The 18,388-nt window shown below is 41.8% G+C and overlaps 1 protein-coding gene across 1 annotated transcript in view; it reads right to left on the bottom strand.

Annotated features, from left to right (window-relative positions):
• The window catches only part of KIAA1217, a gene marked incomplete at both ends in the record, with an annotated part of 235,736 nt that overhangs the window by 21,840 nt on the left and 195,508 nt on the right, over nt 1–18,388 (bottom strand). The window contains 2 exons of the mRNA XM_080364217.1: nt 5,033–5,208; nt 13,708–13,868. Of these exons, the coding sequence (XP_080220343.1) occupies nt 5,033–5,208; nt 13,708–13,868 (337 nt within the window). The remainder of the gene's footprint in view (nt 1–5,032; nt 5,209–13,707; nt 13,869–18,388) is intronic.

The following is an 18,388-nucleotide window of genomic DNA, read 5'->3' as shown; positions in this document are numbered from 1 at the left end:
AAAGGGCACGGACAGAATCTCAGAAGGAGCTGGAAAAATAATTCAGCTGTAACTCACTACAATGTCAAGGCTTCTGCTCTCTAGAACAGCGCGCTACAGTCTGGCATCCTCCCTGCTCATAATGCCCTGATGCCCACGCTCAGGCAGGGCTATTTTGGGAATCTCAGGGTACCTCCCTCCCTTTGTAGATCAGCACTGGAAAAGCAGCTGCTCAGATATTCACATCCAGCAGGCAATAAAGATAAGGGCAGAAGCTTGTATTTGCCCATGGGTGGAAAGAAGAGAAAGAAACAAACACAGAACAACGTTATGATGTTTTGGTAGGTCTACGATGGCTGGAAATATAGGGATAAAGGGAAGACTTCTAGGTAGCTGACAATGGCTTTCTTCCCCCTCGTTCTTTGAGCAGAAATGGGAGGGTCATCATAAACGCCTTTGATTCCAGTGATACTATCAAGCAAGACAACTGATCCTGAAATTACTCAGGGGAATCCATACTACACTGCCTGGTGTTGATAACTACAAAGGAAAAGAAACTTCAGCCCTGACGAGCCAAAGTTTGAAAGACATCAGGAGGTCTCCAGCATTTCTTTTCTGTAAGTGGCAAAACAAGTTGGCTGTATAGATTGGACTAAGCAAACCCAATTAACAAGACACATTAATGCAGTTTCAGAAAGCTAATACAACATAAATGACTTGTCTGCATCTGTGTTTTACACAGGCAAACTTTTATGCTGAGATCTTTCTTTAGGCAAAAAAAAGCATCAGAAGATCTGTCTCATATTGCAGTATCAGTAGAACAGGTTACAAAACACACTGACAAAGTTAATATAGCAAATCCCCCAGGCCAGATGGTATTTGCCCTGGAGCTCAATAGCAGCTCAAGGGTGAAACAGTTGAATATTAATGCTAAGTATCCAACCTTCTTGATTAAAACTGCTTTGGCACCAGAGTAGTGGAAAGTGTAATAGATGAGACAAATCTGGTTTTTTAAAGGGGATGGGGCTATCCAGGGAACTGTATTCTGGTGACACTGACACCCAGACTGGTGTTACTGATAGATACCAAAATAAAGAATAAACAATAAAGAGTTAGTGGACCAATGGATAAATACGCTGTGTTAGTGAGGAATTAATGTGATTTGTGTAAAGAAAGAAGGTAAGTCTCACAAATTCACAAGGAAGCAACAAAAATAGGGGGACAAGCTACAGTCCAAAAGGCTTTCAGCAAGGTATTTGAGCAAAAGCTTTTAGGAAAGCAAAGTTGACATGGAACAAGAGAGAAAATTCTCTCAAGGATAAAGTACTTGATGTAAAGGGAAGGGATCAATGACAGCTCACTCAATCAATGTATTTTGCTGGTGGGTTCCACAGGGATCAGTGCTAGGGCTGGTGCTTTTCAACATATTATAAATTACTTAGAAGATATGATAAATAACATAGAAAAAAATCTCAAAAATATATTAAATTATTCAAGGTGATGAAAATGAAATCTGATTGCAGAGGGCTGCAGATGGACTGTCTGATACTAACTGACCAGGGGAATCATACAAACAAACAAACAAACAAACTCCTAATAAATGTAAAGTAATGATCATGAGAAGAGGAAAAAGAAAACCAAAACCAACCCCACCTCTGACCAACAACCTCCCAAACCCCTAAGTTTTTATACGCAGTAAAGAACTCTGAACTGATAATCATGCGTTTTGAGTGATATGTTGGATTTGTAAGGGAAAGATCACGTGGAACCTGAGGACAGGGGACCACCACCATGCCACTGCATGAAATCATGGTGTGCCTGTGTCAGACACAGCCATTGCAGGCCTCTCCTCTCTCCCCATCCCCATCCCACAGATGTACACTAGAGTTAGAAGGGCATACAGAGAGGCAACAGGATGACAAAATGTATAGGATGGCTTCTACAAGAGGAGTAACTAAGCAGACAAGGACTTTTGAGGTTGGAAAAGGCATGAACAGAAAGTGGAGTGGGAGAGCATCTTTAACATCACGACAAGCACGGAGAGGGTGAATATTCTACTGTGCATAATTTAAGAGTCTGGGAATTGATTGACAGATGAAAGATTCAAAAACAAACAAAAAGAGGTTCTTTCTACCCAAAATAGAATTACTCTATAGAATTCACTGCGCCTAGATTCTGTACACAGCCAAGTTTACATAAATTTTAAAACCCACATAAATTCATGAAAAGTAAACAATCCATGCAGAGCTTTTGCATATCAAGATACCATCTCTGACTTGGAAAATCCCTGAGCTACAAGTTATTCAAAGCAAGGAGATGTGCTCTGAGCATTTTGCCATGTTCTCATATCCTTTCCCAAGTATCTGGTACCAGTGGCTCTCCATGACTGCTAAGTGTAGTTGTGTTTTTACTGAGCACAGTTATTCTTACAAACATGTCTGCTATTTTTCCTAAAAAATAAAATAAATAAAATAAAATAAAATAAAATTGTAACTTACTTTGGATCATATCAATTAGACAGCTTGGATGTGGCTACAATTAAAATAACTGTGCTTATAAAATGCCCTCTCTTAAAATGCTTACAGCAATCTACAACATATAGTAGTCATACCTGTAACATGGTCCTCACAACATAAATACTCCAGTAGTCAATGTGTCATAGGATCATAATTTGTTCTTGATTTGGTAAGTTTTAAGGTTAGTATCTACACCCCAAAAGTGTCATATATGATAGTTAACATTGAATCAAAAGACTAGATACAAAAAAGCCTATCTAGTTAATTCTGAGTACATATTCCACTGTTACACATGTGAATAAACACTACATTTAATAGTGTTTCTTAGATTTCATTAGATACCTCTGAACTGTAATCCTGGTGCAGCTGTGACACACACAGGGATACTTCTGAAGTGAACAGCTGCTCAGCAGAAAACTTGCTCTAAAAAGTGCAGCAACGTTTCTGCTGTTTACAACCACCAATATTTTTATTTTTTTTATTTCCCAGTGATAATCTCGAGAATTGGTGAAAGGGGAGCTTTTTAAACTGAGATTGACCACTTCAGAGTAGTAAATACACTTTCATAAGTATTGCAGAAATCCTTAAGCTCCCTTGTCTTGCATGAAGCCAGTCTAGTGATTCAGTCCTGTGATTTAGGAAAGGTCAAGAGAGCAACACTTAAAAGACTAAGAAATGGTAATTTTTTTGCCCAGTTGCTTTGCATTTGTTTATACATCTGTACTGGGATCAGCTTAATTGCAAGTGCCTATATAGCATGTTAACCTTTTTCTGAATACTACCAGTGACATTTGATACGTAATTTTGTGCTGTATGCTCTTCACCATTAACTGCCATCAGCTGTTGAACTTGAAGCACTGTTGTCAGATGTGCCTTTTTGTTTGGGCTCTGATCTTGCAAATGTGCACATACGTGACAAATCTCACTGGACACAGCTGATGAAATACAACTGTTCGTGATTTAATGTTTGTTTCTAGCATGTCTCTAAAAGGGTTGAATTAACATTTATAGTGTATGAATTATGTATGTAAGACACTTTCCTGTAATGTTAACAAGTGAAGCAGCACAGAAGCAGCAGAAACTCTGTGAACAGAAAAAAATTCCAAACATTGATAAAACAGGATCATATCACAATTGATGTCATATCCTAAATGAACAGCTGTAACAACTAATGCCATTTGCACTTGACCTCACTCAGTATCCATTTTATGAGGCAATGTGATCACCAGCCATCACACAAATTGTTCTTTTCACAGAGAACAAACAATCTAGAAAGTAGGCAATCAGGTACACAGGAGTAAAGTGATGAACAGAAGAGTAATTACTTAAGACTACAACTCAATTTTATTTAAAACTACAAACCAGCTGAGATGATTATATATACCAGCACGGCCTATTACTAGACATTCAACTTCACAGAAAACATAGACTCTCTTAGTAACATTCTACTTTATCTTTATAGATGCACCATTTCTATTGCAAGTCTTATTCATCTGAAAACATGTTGATCAACAGAAAAAAAATCACTCTCCTTATCTGTCAATAGCTGTACTCTTACGGCTCTTCAATCATCATTGCCAATGACAAGCTGACTACAAAGTTTAGCTCTATTATGAAGCAATTCCTTAGGCAAGAACTAAATCCAGTAATGAGAAATAAGTAAGATAAATAGCATCTTACAAATGTGAGTGCTAAAATCACAGAATGTCCTGAGTTGGAAGGGACCCACAAGGATCATCAAGTCCAACTCCTGTCCCTGCATATGATAACCCCACAGTTCACACCATGTGTCTGAGGGCTAGAACTAGTTAAGTTGTTTATTGATTTAAGCTTCATCTTGCCTCCTGCTGACTCTGAACATGGACTAAAACAAACAAGTGGATCCCACCAATATTGGTAGGCCAAAGTTCTGGGGGAAAAAAGTCTTAGAAAGAGCCTTAACACAACAGCAAGAAAAGTATTTGTTCACTGCAGTTTAGTGTAAGGAAATTCTAAAAATTTTAGATGGAGACTGGCATTGCTGATTACAATTTAACTTCAATTTCCTACTTACGCGCTTCATGCACATCTCTCACGCAATAGTCAAAGCACTTAATATTGAAACTCAATATTTGTACTTAAAGCTGAATGCATTACCTTCCTTTGCATCCATTTGTTCTTGAGGAAATTCCCTCCCTCCTCCTCCCCTAAAATGTCACACATAAAGCCAAAGGCAAGAACCAGTGTAGGGGTAAGCTTTCAGAAGGAGGCGGTCACATTCTTTGTAGTCATCTTTCCCTTTACTGGGGGCTTTTAAGGAGGCTGAAACTCTTTGTAGTGGTGGGACTTACCGAGCAGGCTGTGCTAAGAAGGACTCCCACCCAGGACCAGTGCCTTGTACAACACAGAGCCAGTTTTACAGCCAATATGAGTGCAAGGAAACACAGCTACAACAGCATACACAGGTGCAGTTTCACTGGAGACAGTGGTGAAAGCTACTGCTTAGGGGAAGAAGAGCCACGCAAAAGCAACAAATTCTGATAGGTGTCTCAACCCACCATAACTTCTTTACGATCTTTTCTTCCTCGTTGAGGTATTTCTGCCTTTCTTGTTCCACCAGGTTGCGCTGTCGCTGCACAGGATCTTCAAGCCTCTTCACTGTTTCAATCATTTTGCCATTGATTTCCAGCTCTGCTTTCTTCACCATTGCCCTCAGCATCTCCTGGTTCTGCAACTGTTGCACAAAAGAAATCAACTTCAATTTTTCCTGCTTGACTGACATCCCCAACAACAGAATACATTTCAGAGCTCAGAAATAGGTTGGGATAAACACAGCCCTACAGCGAGGGAGGGTTGCTACCTTCTTCTTTTCTGTCTTTACCTACATACATGTCATGAGGAAGTGTTGGGAGTGAGAAAAGCCTAAATCTGACTAACTTCTGATATATATATATATATGTCTAACTTCCAGTTACAAAGTGATGAACAAAATATGCTGGGATCAGTACACCACCCTCAGTGCGTAACTTCTGCAAGGATTGTGGCCCCTTTATTCTGCTCAGTCCAGCATGAATCAAGAATTAATCACGCCTCACGAGAATGCCGGAAGCTCGACTTCCACTGTGCACGTATCTCGTAAGCCTATGCACTGCACTGCCCATACATGCCTGGTGGATAATCCCACACATTAATGACAAGGCTGGAACGCACTGCTGTTCTCGCAATGGAATTTTTCAGTCTCTTGAGTGGCAGAGGAAGGATTGTGCCATCCAGTGTAATTTGGTGACAGACATAAGGCTCATCTGCAATACATAAAACCTCCTTCATCCACCAAAAAAAAAAAGCTTTAAAATATGGTAATTTTCAGAGAACTGTAAAATTCACAGCTGCTTTCTTATCTTAGCCTTACCTTAAGTACCTAAAGCATTAATTTTCTTACTGATATAAAGTTTGCAGAGCAAAACATAGCTAAAAAAAGCAAACTAGACTGTGCTCTTCTGTGGGCAGCCCTAGAGCATCTGTGCCCCACACTCACACAGACCAAACCTGTTTAAGTCTCCCAGGCAAATCACAAGATTCAAAGTGATAAGCAGGGCTCCATCTAGTCACAGTTTTGGGATACAGGCAACAAGAACACAACTCTGCTAGCCTAGCAGCCATCTCATACTGAAAGATTTTTAAAAACACCTGGGTCATTTGGGAGAAAAAGTTCCACTTTTAGAACTAGCAACTGATCCTTCAACTGTTTCCTAAACATCCAGGCTTAACAGCCAAAGCACCTTTAACATATGAAATAAACTCACTGCCTAATAGGAAGAATCACAAAAAACAGTTACCTACAAGATACTATAAGGCAATAAGACTTCTTTTTAAGTTGATTTAGGAGAATTCACAGGAACCAGAGGAAAAAGAAAGCGGGGGGGGGAGTGCTTTGCTCAGGTCATTCTTTCCAATCAGTACTGGAATTAGGGGAACAAACTCACTCTCCCCTCCAGGCTCTTCAGTCCTTGTGCTCAACTCTGCCTCCTCCAGCAACACAACTGATGAGAGGGAGGGTGACACTTCACTAGCAGTGCGTGGGGGGGCCTGAGCTGTGACAAGCAGGAGGTGTTTGCTCAAAACTCAGCTGAAGATAAGTGTTAGCAGTTAGGGAAAAAAATGAAGCTGGAAAACATCTGAAACAGCACAGATTTATAAACATTGTCAGCTGCTTTATACCAGACTGGATTCTTTTGAAGACAGTGCATGTGTGTATTTTTCCCCCACTATGGGATTAACGTTTGGGTTTGATAAATTAAATCCTCTTACAGCATGGCCAGCACAACTACATGAGACACACATCTCTTTCATTGTGCTATGTTTTCAAGAGGGAAAACATAAATGAATGAATAAATGAGTGAATGAGCATATAATACTTCAGTCATGCAGTTTATTCATAGCTCTTTAAAAAGTGGGGAAATTTGACACAGGGAAGTGACTTGGGAAACATGAAACAGTTGATCTGAGGTCAGTGAGAAGGTTGGTAAGAGTCAGACTTAAGTCTCAGGTGTCCAGAATTTAAGTCATCTGTGTTCCTCAGCTGGTAACTGTGTCTTCCAGTAATACCAAAATTGGATGTGTGTGTGTGTGAGGTTGTGCAATGGCAGGTACATTTCTGTTATGGGGGTGCATAGGGGTTTTATATTTATTATAGTGACACCTACAGCTACGGTTCCTGTCACTTCCATTTATGCAGTGCTTGAACAGTATTAGAAAGTTTCAGTCATAAAAGTTCATCCATTTCTGATAATAAGATTAGGGAATCAAAATTCAACTCAATTTCATATTTCAGAAAGCTTGTATGTTGAGGATTCCCAAACCTCAGTGTCTGGAGTGAGCTCCTAAAGTCTGGGAAATGGCTCATCTTGGTATCAAAGCGATGCTTTTGCCATTTCTAAGAAAAAGCATGCAACACTTGGCTAGTTCTGGAGAACCTGGGTTTGTTCATGCTTCGGGGACAGAAGATGAGAGGGGAGAGGTACAGACGGGTGCAGAGAGAGAAGAGAAGGAACTAGGGAGGAGGAGTAATTGTGAGTTTAAGCAGGGTAGAGTCAGTAGCCAAAGGACAACATGAGGCAGCATGAGCAGAAGCAGAGGAGAAGAGCCGTGGGTGAGGAAGAGCAGGCCAGTCTCTGGCCACTACCTAACATTTACCTCCACATTCTGGGACTGAACTTGATTCTTACCTTTCTTCTGCCAGCAGATATCAGATCTGAGACTCCCTGGCTAAGTGCACACCCCACCCTCAGACCACCTCTGCCAGTTACTCCACCACCTCAAGTGGAAGGAGTTTCACGGATCTGCCAGAGGTATTCTGGTTACACAGAGCAGAACATTTTGTACTTCAGGTTTACTTGAAAACAAGCCAAATAAACAATCTTAGACATTCACACTTGAAAGGAAACTTTGTTGAAACAGCATTCAAATTCCAAAGTCAAATGCCCAAAGGTAAGGAAACGCAATGCAGGCTTTCCTGTCACCACCAAATGGCAATTTCTCACTAATGAGGGTTAACTTGACTTATAACTGGAAGCAGCAAACAGAAATAAATTTAACACTTTTTTTTTTTTTTTTTTTAAATTCTAGCAACTTCTCCTACATTCATTACCCTTGGTTCTCACTCCCAGCCTCATCAAACTCTCCAGATCACAGAATCACAGAATGTTAGGGATTGGAATACCTAACTTGTCCCTCTTCTTCAGCTGCTCTCCAGCCATTATCTATCACTCCTCTCTCACAAGTACCCCAGCATCACCTCTGGTACCCACTTCAAGAATAATTTGATAACCAGTTTAGTTCACTTTGAGCCAATTATTACCTATGAGATGGGTAACTGGATAACCAAGTATCAGTTCACAGCCCTACTCCTCATTACGAGACAAGCATGACCTGTCCAGTGGGAGTCCCCCCAGGCCCTGCTGGGAGAGGTTTCTGGGCCACCCACCTCCCCACACACCACAGCACAGAGCGACAAACAGGGGCTGACTGCCTGCAGCTCAGGATCTCTGTAGAATTTAATTATCTATTTTCTAAAGTTTGTTATCATACATAGATTAGATGCACTCCCACAAATTCTATAATGCAGCTCAAGACATTCGAATTTCTAATTCAAAATTACACTTGTGAGACTAAGTATCATATACCATTTATGATAGTATTATTATATTTTCTATCATTTCTGCAGCACTCATTTCCCTACAAATAATACACTGACTGAAGCAGAAGCACGCATGCATACACATTCCTAATGCTGAAACTTAATCAGGTCTAACTGTTTTCCCTTAAAATGTGTTCCATTAACGAACAGAAGGAATAGACAAAAAAAAAAATCCAATGTACAAATAAGGTAACGATAAATACTATGAATACGTACTCTAACGCTTAGTTCAAAACTACCATTAAGAGTTCTCATTATCTGGGAATACAGAATGAACAACCCTCCTGAGTCAGGAACATCTTCAACTAGATCAGGTTGCTCAGAGCCCCGTCCAGCCTGGCCTTGAATGTTTCCAGGGATGCGGCATCTACCACCTTTCTCAGCAATCTGGGCCAATATTTCACCACCCTCGTTGTAAAAAATTCCTTCCTCCTGTCTAGCTTGAATCTCCTCTCCTTAGTTTAAAACTATTACCCCCCGTCCCGTTATAACATGACTTGATTAAAAGTCTGTCCTCATCTTTCTTATAGGCCCCTTTTAAATACGGAAAAGCCTCAATAAGGTCTCTTCGGAGCCTTCTCTTTTCCAAGCTGAACAACCCCAGCTCTCTCAGTCTGTCCTCACAGCAGAGCTGTTCCAGCCCCTCTGATTGTCTTTGTGGCCTCCTCTGGCCCCTCTCCAACAGGTCGATGTTTTTCCTGTGCTGAGGGCTCCAGAGCTGGACACAGGACTCCAGGTGGGGTCTCAACAGAGCAGAGCAGAGGGGCAGAATCACCTCCCTTGATCTACTGGCCATTCCCCTTTTGATGCAGCTCAAGATACAACTGGCCTTCTGGGCTGCAAGCGCACATTGCCAGCTCATGTCCAATCTCTCACCCACCAGTACCCTCAAGTCCTTCTCAGCAGGGTTGCTCTCAATCCCTTCAACCCTAGCCTGTATTGATACCAGGGTTTGCCCCAACCCAGGTGCAGGACCTTGCACTTGGCCTTGTTGAACCTCATGAGGTTCACATGGGCCCACTTCTCAAGCTTGTCCAGATCCCTCTGGATGGCATCCTGTCCCTCAGGCTTGTCAACTGCACCACTCAGCTTGGTGTCATCCACAAACTTTCTAAGGGTGCACTCAATCCCAATGTCTGTGTCATTGATGAAGATATTAAACAGTATTGGTCCCAGTATGGACCCCTGAGGGACACCACCACTTGTTACCAATGTCCATCCAGACATAGAGCCATTGACCACTACTGTCTGGGTGTGACCATCCAGCCAGTTGCTCATGTACCAAACAGCCCACTCATCAAATCCACGTTTCCAATTTAGAGAGAACGATGTTGTAGGGGACCATGTCAAAGGCTTTACAGTAGTCCAGATAGACAACATCCATAGCCCTTCCTTTGTCCACTGATGTAGCTACTCCATTGTAGAAGACCACTAGGTTGGTCAGGCAGGACTTAGCCTTGGTGAAGCCATGCTGGCTGTCCCAAATCACCTCCTTGTCCTTCCTGTGCCTTAGCACAGCTTCTAGAAGGATCTGTTCCCTGATCTTCCCAGGCACAGAGGCGAGGCTGACAGGCTGGTAGTTCCCAGAGTCCTCCTTTCTACCCTTTTTAAAAATGGGTGCAATGTTTCCCTTTTTCCCGTCACCAGGGACTTCACCTGACTGCAATGACTTCTCAGATATCATGGAGAGTTTCTGTTTGTGTGGGAACTACATCAGCCAGTTCACTCAGGACTCTAGGATGCATCTCATCAGGTACCATGGACGTCTGTATGTTCAGCTTCCTTAAGTGGTCACAAGCCAGATCATCACTTACAGTGGTAGGGATTTTGCTCCCCCAGTTACTGTTTGCAGTTCATTTTCCACTCAAGAAGTGTGGAAGAGAGCTTGCCAGTGAAGACTGAAGCAAAGCAGGTGTTGAGTACCTCAGCCTTCTCCTTGTCTGTTGTTACCAGTTCACCAGTGTTGCTCATCGAGGGGCATGCTTCCTTTGACCTTACTGACATACCTACGGTTGACATACCTGTAGAAGCCCTTCTTGTTATTCTTTGCACGCCTCGCCAAGTTCAGCTCCAGCTGTGCCTTGGCCTTGCTGATCCCATCTTTGCACAACCGGGCAGTGTTCCTATACCATGCCCAGGATACCTGTCCCTGCTCTGTTGATGAGTTCTGCTAGCTCATGTGCAAAGACTCTCTTCCCCTTTTGAGAAAGGTGAACTCCATCCAATGCCAGCAAACCTGATACTGTGTGGGCCATCCCATTATCAAAAATACCCCAAATTGTGGTGGTGACACCAACCATGGAGGCATGTATTAACAGAAATTAATATCTTGAGTATCCCTGAAAATCCAAGTGCTTAGGAAGATGCTACTGGAGTAGCAAGAAGTGTATCTCACCTCTAGCAACAGCCATGATCCAAATGTGTTTATTTCATGGATCTCTGGTTAAAATCCAACCACAGACTGAAACAATCTTGACGTTTTAGTTGCGTCTGGTAACATATACGTTTACCTGGTGTGTGAATCAATACATCTGGATCAATTGCTGCTAGATATGTTTTAAAAAGAGGATTTTGCCAACACAGACAAAGGCTACATAAACGTATGGGTCTTTTCCATCATGTGTTTTGCTGATTCAATTAAGCAGATGAGTAAGAACTCACAGTGATATCACCAACTGAAAACTGAAACACAGACAGTATTAAATATAGTTTTATGTCTCGTTCCTGTTTCTCAGTTATCCTGCCAACTTTTGTGCTTGTGCAATCATCTTTTTCAGTTCTTTGAAAGTGTTTCTTTTAGTCTGTCAGTGTATGAAAAATTCACACAAACAGAAACAAACTGACTGCCAACCCAGGAGCAACAGCAAAAGTGAAAAATATGAAGTACTGTCAAATATATTACACAAACAACCTCGCAAAAAATACTTTTCTCCTTTACTTAGAATTATTTTGCAAAAGACTTTTTTTTCATTAGAAGTGTGATATTTCAACACTCTTCAGTTTAAAACCCTACCTGTTTCATTTGCTGCTCCACAAACTGAGAGCTCTTTTTCAAAATCATTCCACCCATTCAGGAAAGCCATGACAAAAACTCACTCTCACATGTAATTTATACATAATATACCAAAGTTTCCCTTGAGCTACAGGTTCTTCCATCCAACTATAACAAATTTGCCCACTTCCTACTGGCACAATGCAACAAATTTGCTATAATTTCTAAAATAGGGGAAGCCAGCCGGAGTTAATGAGCACACTCGGGATATGTCATTTTTTCCTTCTCAAGACTTCCTTGGCAGCATCAATTTGTGCAGATGGTACAAGTTTCTTCACTCGTGTGTGCCATAATGCTATAACTGATCAAAAGCAAGGTTACCGCCCCAGGCAGGGCTGTGGAGACAAGGTGCAGCTGGGAAGATGCCACCTCCTTGGTGAGCAAGCCCTGTGAGAACGATGCGCTTGCTGCCTCCAGCACAGCTCGGCGACCTCTATCCCACCTCACGAGGCCACGTGTTGAGCACAGCTGGTGGCCAGACCGCGGGAGTTTGCAAAGAACTGTGTTTGGTATGTGCGGTTACAGAAGGACAGAGAGGATGCAGTGGTTTGCCACACAGATGTGGAGGAATACACACTTATACATAATGCACCAGGGAATCCCAAGGAATCCCAAGGTAGATTACTGAAATTAGTTGGGGACTGTGACAGCCAGCATGTAGGCAGACCTGCTGGGAACAGCTTTTGAAAGATAAATTTGCTATAGGAACATATTCATCCTAAACTGAAAAGGTAAATACATGGGTGCTGTGTCACACGCAGAAGTAATTTGGCTGACACAACTGTTTGCTCCAAATACCTTCCTGCCATTTCTTCTTTACCAGCAAACTGAGTACAGAACCTTGTCACAGCATCTTCAGTCTTGGTCACATTTTCTTTATCCTGATATTTGCATCACCCTTCTGCTCCCTTGTCCTGTGACTGGTTCATAATTCAGTTTTGTTTAGTGAAGCAAGCGAAGGCAAAATGTGCTCTGAATTCTGATCTGTATTTGGTTGTAATAGCAGTAGCTGCCGCCCAATGATACCAAACATGTGATCTCACTTCCCAGGCAAGGAGGACAGGCAGAGTATTGAAGTTTCCCCTGCTGTCCACTTTATCTTACAAGAAATTGCTTTACCTCCTTTTATATCTTCTGAGACAACACACAGTGCTCTTCAGTTTCCAATTAAGTGAAAGGCTGAAGACCTGTACAGCTGCATATGCTTGTTTTCACAGTGTCTGAGATGAGCACGGTATATTTACATTTGCAGCATGATGGTATGTGTCAACAGAACATTTTGGTTAACTCTTCATTGTTCTCATTGTTTCTTGCAGGTGTTGATGTGTAGTAGGAAGATACTGGTAAAATGTGAATGTATAATAAGTAGGGCACAACAAATCTCGGCAGCAATTTCTGAAATATCTTTTTTCATTGCTGCTTATGTTGGCTATTCTTCTGGATTCTGTACATACAGGACTGAAACTCTGGCTTAATACACGTTTACTGATCCTCAGCTACATTTGAGTTTTCTGACATCAAATTTGTTTATTCAGGAATGTAAAAACTGTCTCAATTTTAAACAGTATGGAGTAGGAACATGGCTCTTCCTACCTGTTTATAGAGCACATAACATAGCATGGTCCAAACTGTAATCACAGACTTAATATTACTGTAATATAAATACCGCTTTAATGTCTAGAGCCATCAAGCAAAGCTAGAAGTGAAGTTATTTTTCAATATCTGAGCAGCAGTAGTTAACTAAGCCAATTCTCATTCCTCTAGGACTATGCAACTGGGGTATGTTAGAGCAGAATATGCTTTTGTGTCTGTAATGCTTGGGTCTTCCCTTTGCTAGAACTCTGCTACTGAGAATCAGTCGTGTACAAAAGGTAAAGGAAGGAAGAAGAAGGGGAAGGGAAAGGAGAAGGGGAAGTGGAAAGAAAAGGGAGGAAAAGGGCATTTGCTGACAGCCCACTTTCTCAGCATTACCCAGACAAGCATACCTGTAGCTGCTTCATCTGATGCAGCTGCAGCCGCAGGTCTGACACGTTGCGCTTCATGCCGTGCAGGCTGACGTGCATTGATGGAGCTGCAGCAGGGTGATGGGTGACAGCTGACTCCACAGGTGCCAGTGCATTCTTCCCCCCAGGTATGTTAGCAGCACCTGCAATAAGGAGCAGCACAGGTTGAACTCACCAGCAGAGAAGGTACAAACATGACTCTTCCTCGGCCCACTGAATCGACACATATTTCACACAGATGGACAAGAAAAGTACAGCTGCCAGTGCTCAGTATTACCAGGGGACTGGCATCTCCTTATCCAATATATTTTGAGGGAAGACTGAACAGTATCAGAGCATATCTGTGCTGGAACCTCAGCTGTATCAGAGCTCTACATTACCACAAGACTGCTTCCTACCACATGTAGTAGAGATGGGATAACAAGCTGCAACTGCCGATTACACAAACACTAGCAAATCAATTTGATACTGAAAGTAGTTTTGGGACTGTCCTCCCAGGAGCCATCTGAGACCAAGCTCATGCAAATTCATTGGACTCCTGAACTGCATATTTGTTGATTAATTATCAGTGGAGAGAGATTCAGTCAAACTGCCAAGTGTGGGGAAAAAGCTTCTATAGACAATCTTGCTTTGCTTCTTCAAGTACAATTGCATTACTTCTCTCAGGTGTCTCCAACACCTAATATGTAAACCAGGAGAAGTGAAATGAAATTATGGTGTGGCAGAGAATGGCTCTCCAGCCATGTTGCATTTACCCACTCCCCTTCAGTCTGTCATTTATTCAGGACTGTGTTTACAAGGGGATACAGCACAACACAAGGACATGAGCTGAGCCACACTGACAATAACCAACAGTGTCCTCACAAGACTTCCATCGTTAATTAACGCTGCTCCTCTACACAGCACCAATGTCAAGCTTGTTCTTTCAGTCTCAAGTACCTGAGAAGAAGCTGTATTTACAGGGTACAAACAAATTCCAGCTGATCAGCTAATAGTCATGTTGCAGCTTCCTCTGGTAATTCGCACTTACATACTCATATTCTTCAGATTTTCTTTCAAATGTGTCCCTTCCCCTCCACATCATCAACAGACAAAATGACAGACTGTCCGTAGGACACATGTCCAGCACTACATAGCCCTGCATACTCTTCTGGTCACAGTACCAGAGCCACCTTGACCCTCGGGCTCAGATGGCTGCTACTCCCTGAGCTACTGCATTATGCCATTCCCCACTTCACTTTCTTCCTTCTCTATGAACAATACAAAAAATCTGAAGAAAAGGAAAACAACTCAGCAAAGGATCTGCACAGAGACTTCAGTCATCATTTGTTCCCACTTTCTATAAAGTACAACGAAAGCACACTTTCTATCAAGTTCAATGAAATAAAGCAGAAACTAGTGTTGCAAGCTTTTCCTTGCTTGTTGAAGGCAAATTCTCAGTGCACCAAAGGGCATAACATATTTTTAAGGCTGGAATGAGTATGAACCCAAGAGTGGTAAGGTTTATTCCCACCCTCTCATCCCTAGTCGTCTTTTCAGTCAGTAACATCTCCAAATGTGCCTGAACACAACTCAGCATAACAACAAATTGTTACTAATTTGCCAACAGGTGTGGATACCTCAAGAAAAACCTTTGCAAAATTCATTTGGGGAAGCATTTTTAAAGGATGGAAATTATGCCAGGCTATTTTTATTTAAAAATAGGCTGAAAGGCTTCTGAAGAATCATGCTTCTTGCTTTAGCTACATTTGCAATTCCTGTCAGTAAAAGCACAGGCCCTCTGGCTGCACCCGTGCTGTACATGGTGTGCCATGCCCTGGGCTTCCGGAGACGTGCTCAGGCAAAAAGCTGTTCCAGGCCGGTGCTGGTCACTGTAATGCTATACCTTACCTAAACGTGCTCCAGCTAGATCTGCTCAGTGCTTCAACAACGGCACTTTTCATTTCACTGCTGAGCAAGCTGCTGCACATTTTTGCTGTACTCCAGTATGATTCAATGCTCTCTTGACGTTCAAAGAGCTGCTTAACAGAAAGCAACACTCAAGAAATAAACAGTCCTTGTTCACTGCCATTCTGTACCCACTCCATGCTTCAGTCTAATATATGCTAATACTTATCTGTCTACATGTACACCGCAGTTCTTCCTACAGTCAAGCATCCATTTCCCTCCCATGTGCACTATTTTTTGCATTTTTTTTTTTTAAGAAAAGGTTACTTAGTTCATAAAGCCTACAGACAGAAACCACCAGAGAGCCTGAAAAATGTGGGTACGCCTCCAAGAGTTCTGATCCCTAGCCACAAATCTGGACTATTTTTGAAAGCACATCTACCTTTGTGCTATTCTTTGCCTCAAGCAAAAGCTCCAAAACCTCAGTCCCTGACCCTGTGATGATGCAGCCAAGCCATGAATCAGCCCCCGCCAGTCTCTCCCCCCATGCTGGACCCCAGTCAATTCACACATTTTCTCAGGAAGGGGTGCCTGCTTTCCCTTTAGTGTAGATGGACTGTGATCTGCTTCTGTAAACAAAGCAGCTCTCCTCCTCCTCCTCCTCCTCTGCTGCTGCCTCAGCCACCTCTTCTCCACGTCAGGAACTCTCAGCTGCAGAGGGTGCCCGGAGCCTGCGCAGCACGACTGGGGACCACCGAGTGTGGGAAACACAACCACGGTCACCGAGTGAGCATAGGCACGCACGAAAGATCAGCAACGGATTCATCAGAGATGCATATTTTCATCAAAAAGGAATAAAAGGGCAGCTGAATGAGGGCCTGCTTCATCTAGGGAGTATAGCTTGCTTTTGGAAATAGTCCCAGGCTGTGGCTTTGCAATTAGGTGTACTACTGCCCAACAGATTGAAGGTAAAGAAACAGCACTGGTTCTCAGCTTTTTCAATAAATGCTTGCTGGAGCTAGGTAAGGGGGCCTGACTGCAAAAACGCTCCGTAACTCCCTAATACTCTGGACAAAAAACAAATGTTAACTTTTTTTTTACAAAGGCTAATGAACTAAGCTGCATTTTTTAAAGTACAAAGAGAATAGATGTGTGGAAAGGGGAAAAGTTTGTTATTTGCCCAGGCTCAGGAAGATAAGAACACAATTTCCACTCCCTGACACTTGAGTTTTGCTATGGTTGCTAAGACATTGTTCTCCTCCTGTTTTCCAGGTTTTATTATTCTTTCTAAAATGCTAAGATTTTGTTTTGAAGTAGACTAGAAAAAAAGGCCACCAGAAGACACGCAGTGATGTTTTTGTAATAAATTACTCATCTCCTTAATGAAGAGCCACAACATTTTCAACCATCATTTGGGGAGACATGACAGTTGCTTCCTTCTCTCACCATCCAGTTAGAATCCACTAAACAAACAGGCAAATGCAATGTTAAGGTTGCAGCTCCATCATTAACAAGCTGTTACGGCCAGGAACTAAAGCACCCTTAAAAGAATATAATATTCTATATATATTAGTGTGCAAATTCACCTCTCATTGATTCAGAATGAATTCAGCATCATGTTTTACCTCCAAATGCTGACAGAGTTCAAAGACTGGCATGATCTGTCTTTGAATCTGAGATAAGCAAACAGATATGGACAATGTTTTTAATTCACAGATCATCACAGCAAGAGTCATGTATGTGAAAAAGGCACACAGATATGCACAGATGACAAGACAGCTCACAAAGAGCAGGGAATCAAATCTGAGCCCTACACGTGTGACACTTCTCCCTGCTGCCATCTCCCTCCCTTGGCTTGTACTGGTGGTGGTAATGCAGAAAGGTTTCTTGATCCCTTTTCAGGAAATACTGAAAAGTCTGTCTTCCTCTTCTAACAATGCAGCAAAGAACTATTGCTTGTTTGGTGATCCATGATCTAACTGATATCAATTTAATCAATGAATTCAGAATAGAATCTATCGATCTCAACACTTGATGAACAAAGTATGACAGGAAAGAGAATAGGTGAGCATTTCTCAGCACATTTGCTAGTAATCTCAAGGATACTCTTCCTTGTATGGTTTGTTTTTAGAGTCACATGTTGTGTCTAAGTGAAGAGCCCCCTGATGACATTCACTTTTGTTGAACTGAAAAAGGTTATAATGATTCAGTCACAGGATTTCTCCTAATATTAGTAGAGGGGACGTAGCTTATCTGTGGAAGGTTACTGCTCTTTGAACCCAACCCCATGAACGGACTGAGCCTAAAGCAATAAAACATAAGAAACGTAGACAAGCATGATTGTTACAGGCTCATTTTCCCCAGGGAAAAAGTATTTTTATTTAGGTTCTTTAATATCTGAGGCTAAAGAATTCACTACAGACTGGCAAAGCACAAACATGTTAAATTCAACAATTTGGTTTATACGAAATACCAAACACAGTATTCACAATCTAGCTATCTAAACTTAGTAGTATTCAGAAAATGTGGGTCCTTCCCAAGTGAGAGAGTTCTCTATTTTTTGCATGAAAGTCTCCTATCATTGGAACACATACTATAAAATACAATGTTGGTTCAACATTGATGAGCCAATTTTATCCTGCACAGATGTTTTATTGTTCAGTATGGGAAGCAATTCACATTTCTGCTTACCAGTGCTCTAGAAAGGACTGCTCCATCAACATTTTATACCACTTTTTCTTTCAAATAGACCTTGAAATTGCTAAAACCGGTATCT

Source organism: Nesoenas mayeri (assembly GCF_963082525.1).
Source record: "Nesoenas mayeri genome assembly, chromosome: 2".
Lineage (NCBI taxonomy): Eukaryota > Metazoa > Chordata > Aves > Columbiformes > Columbidae > Nesoenas > Nesoenas mayeri.
This window is presented reverse-complemented; position numbering and strand designations above follow the sequence as displayed.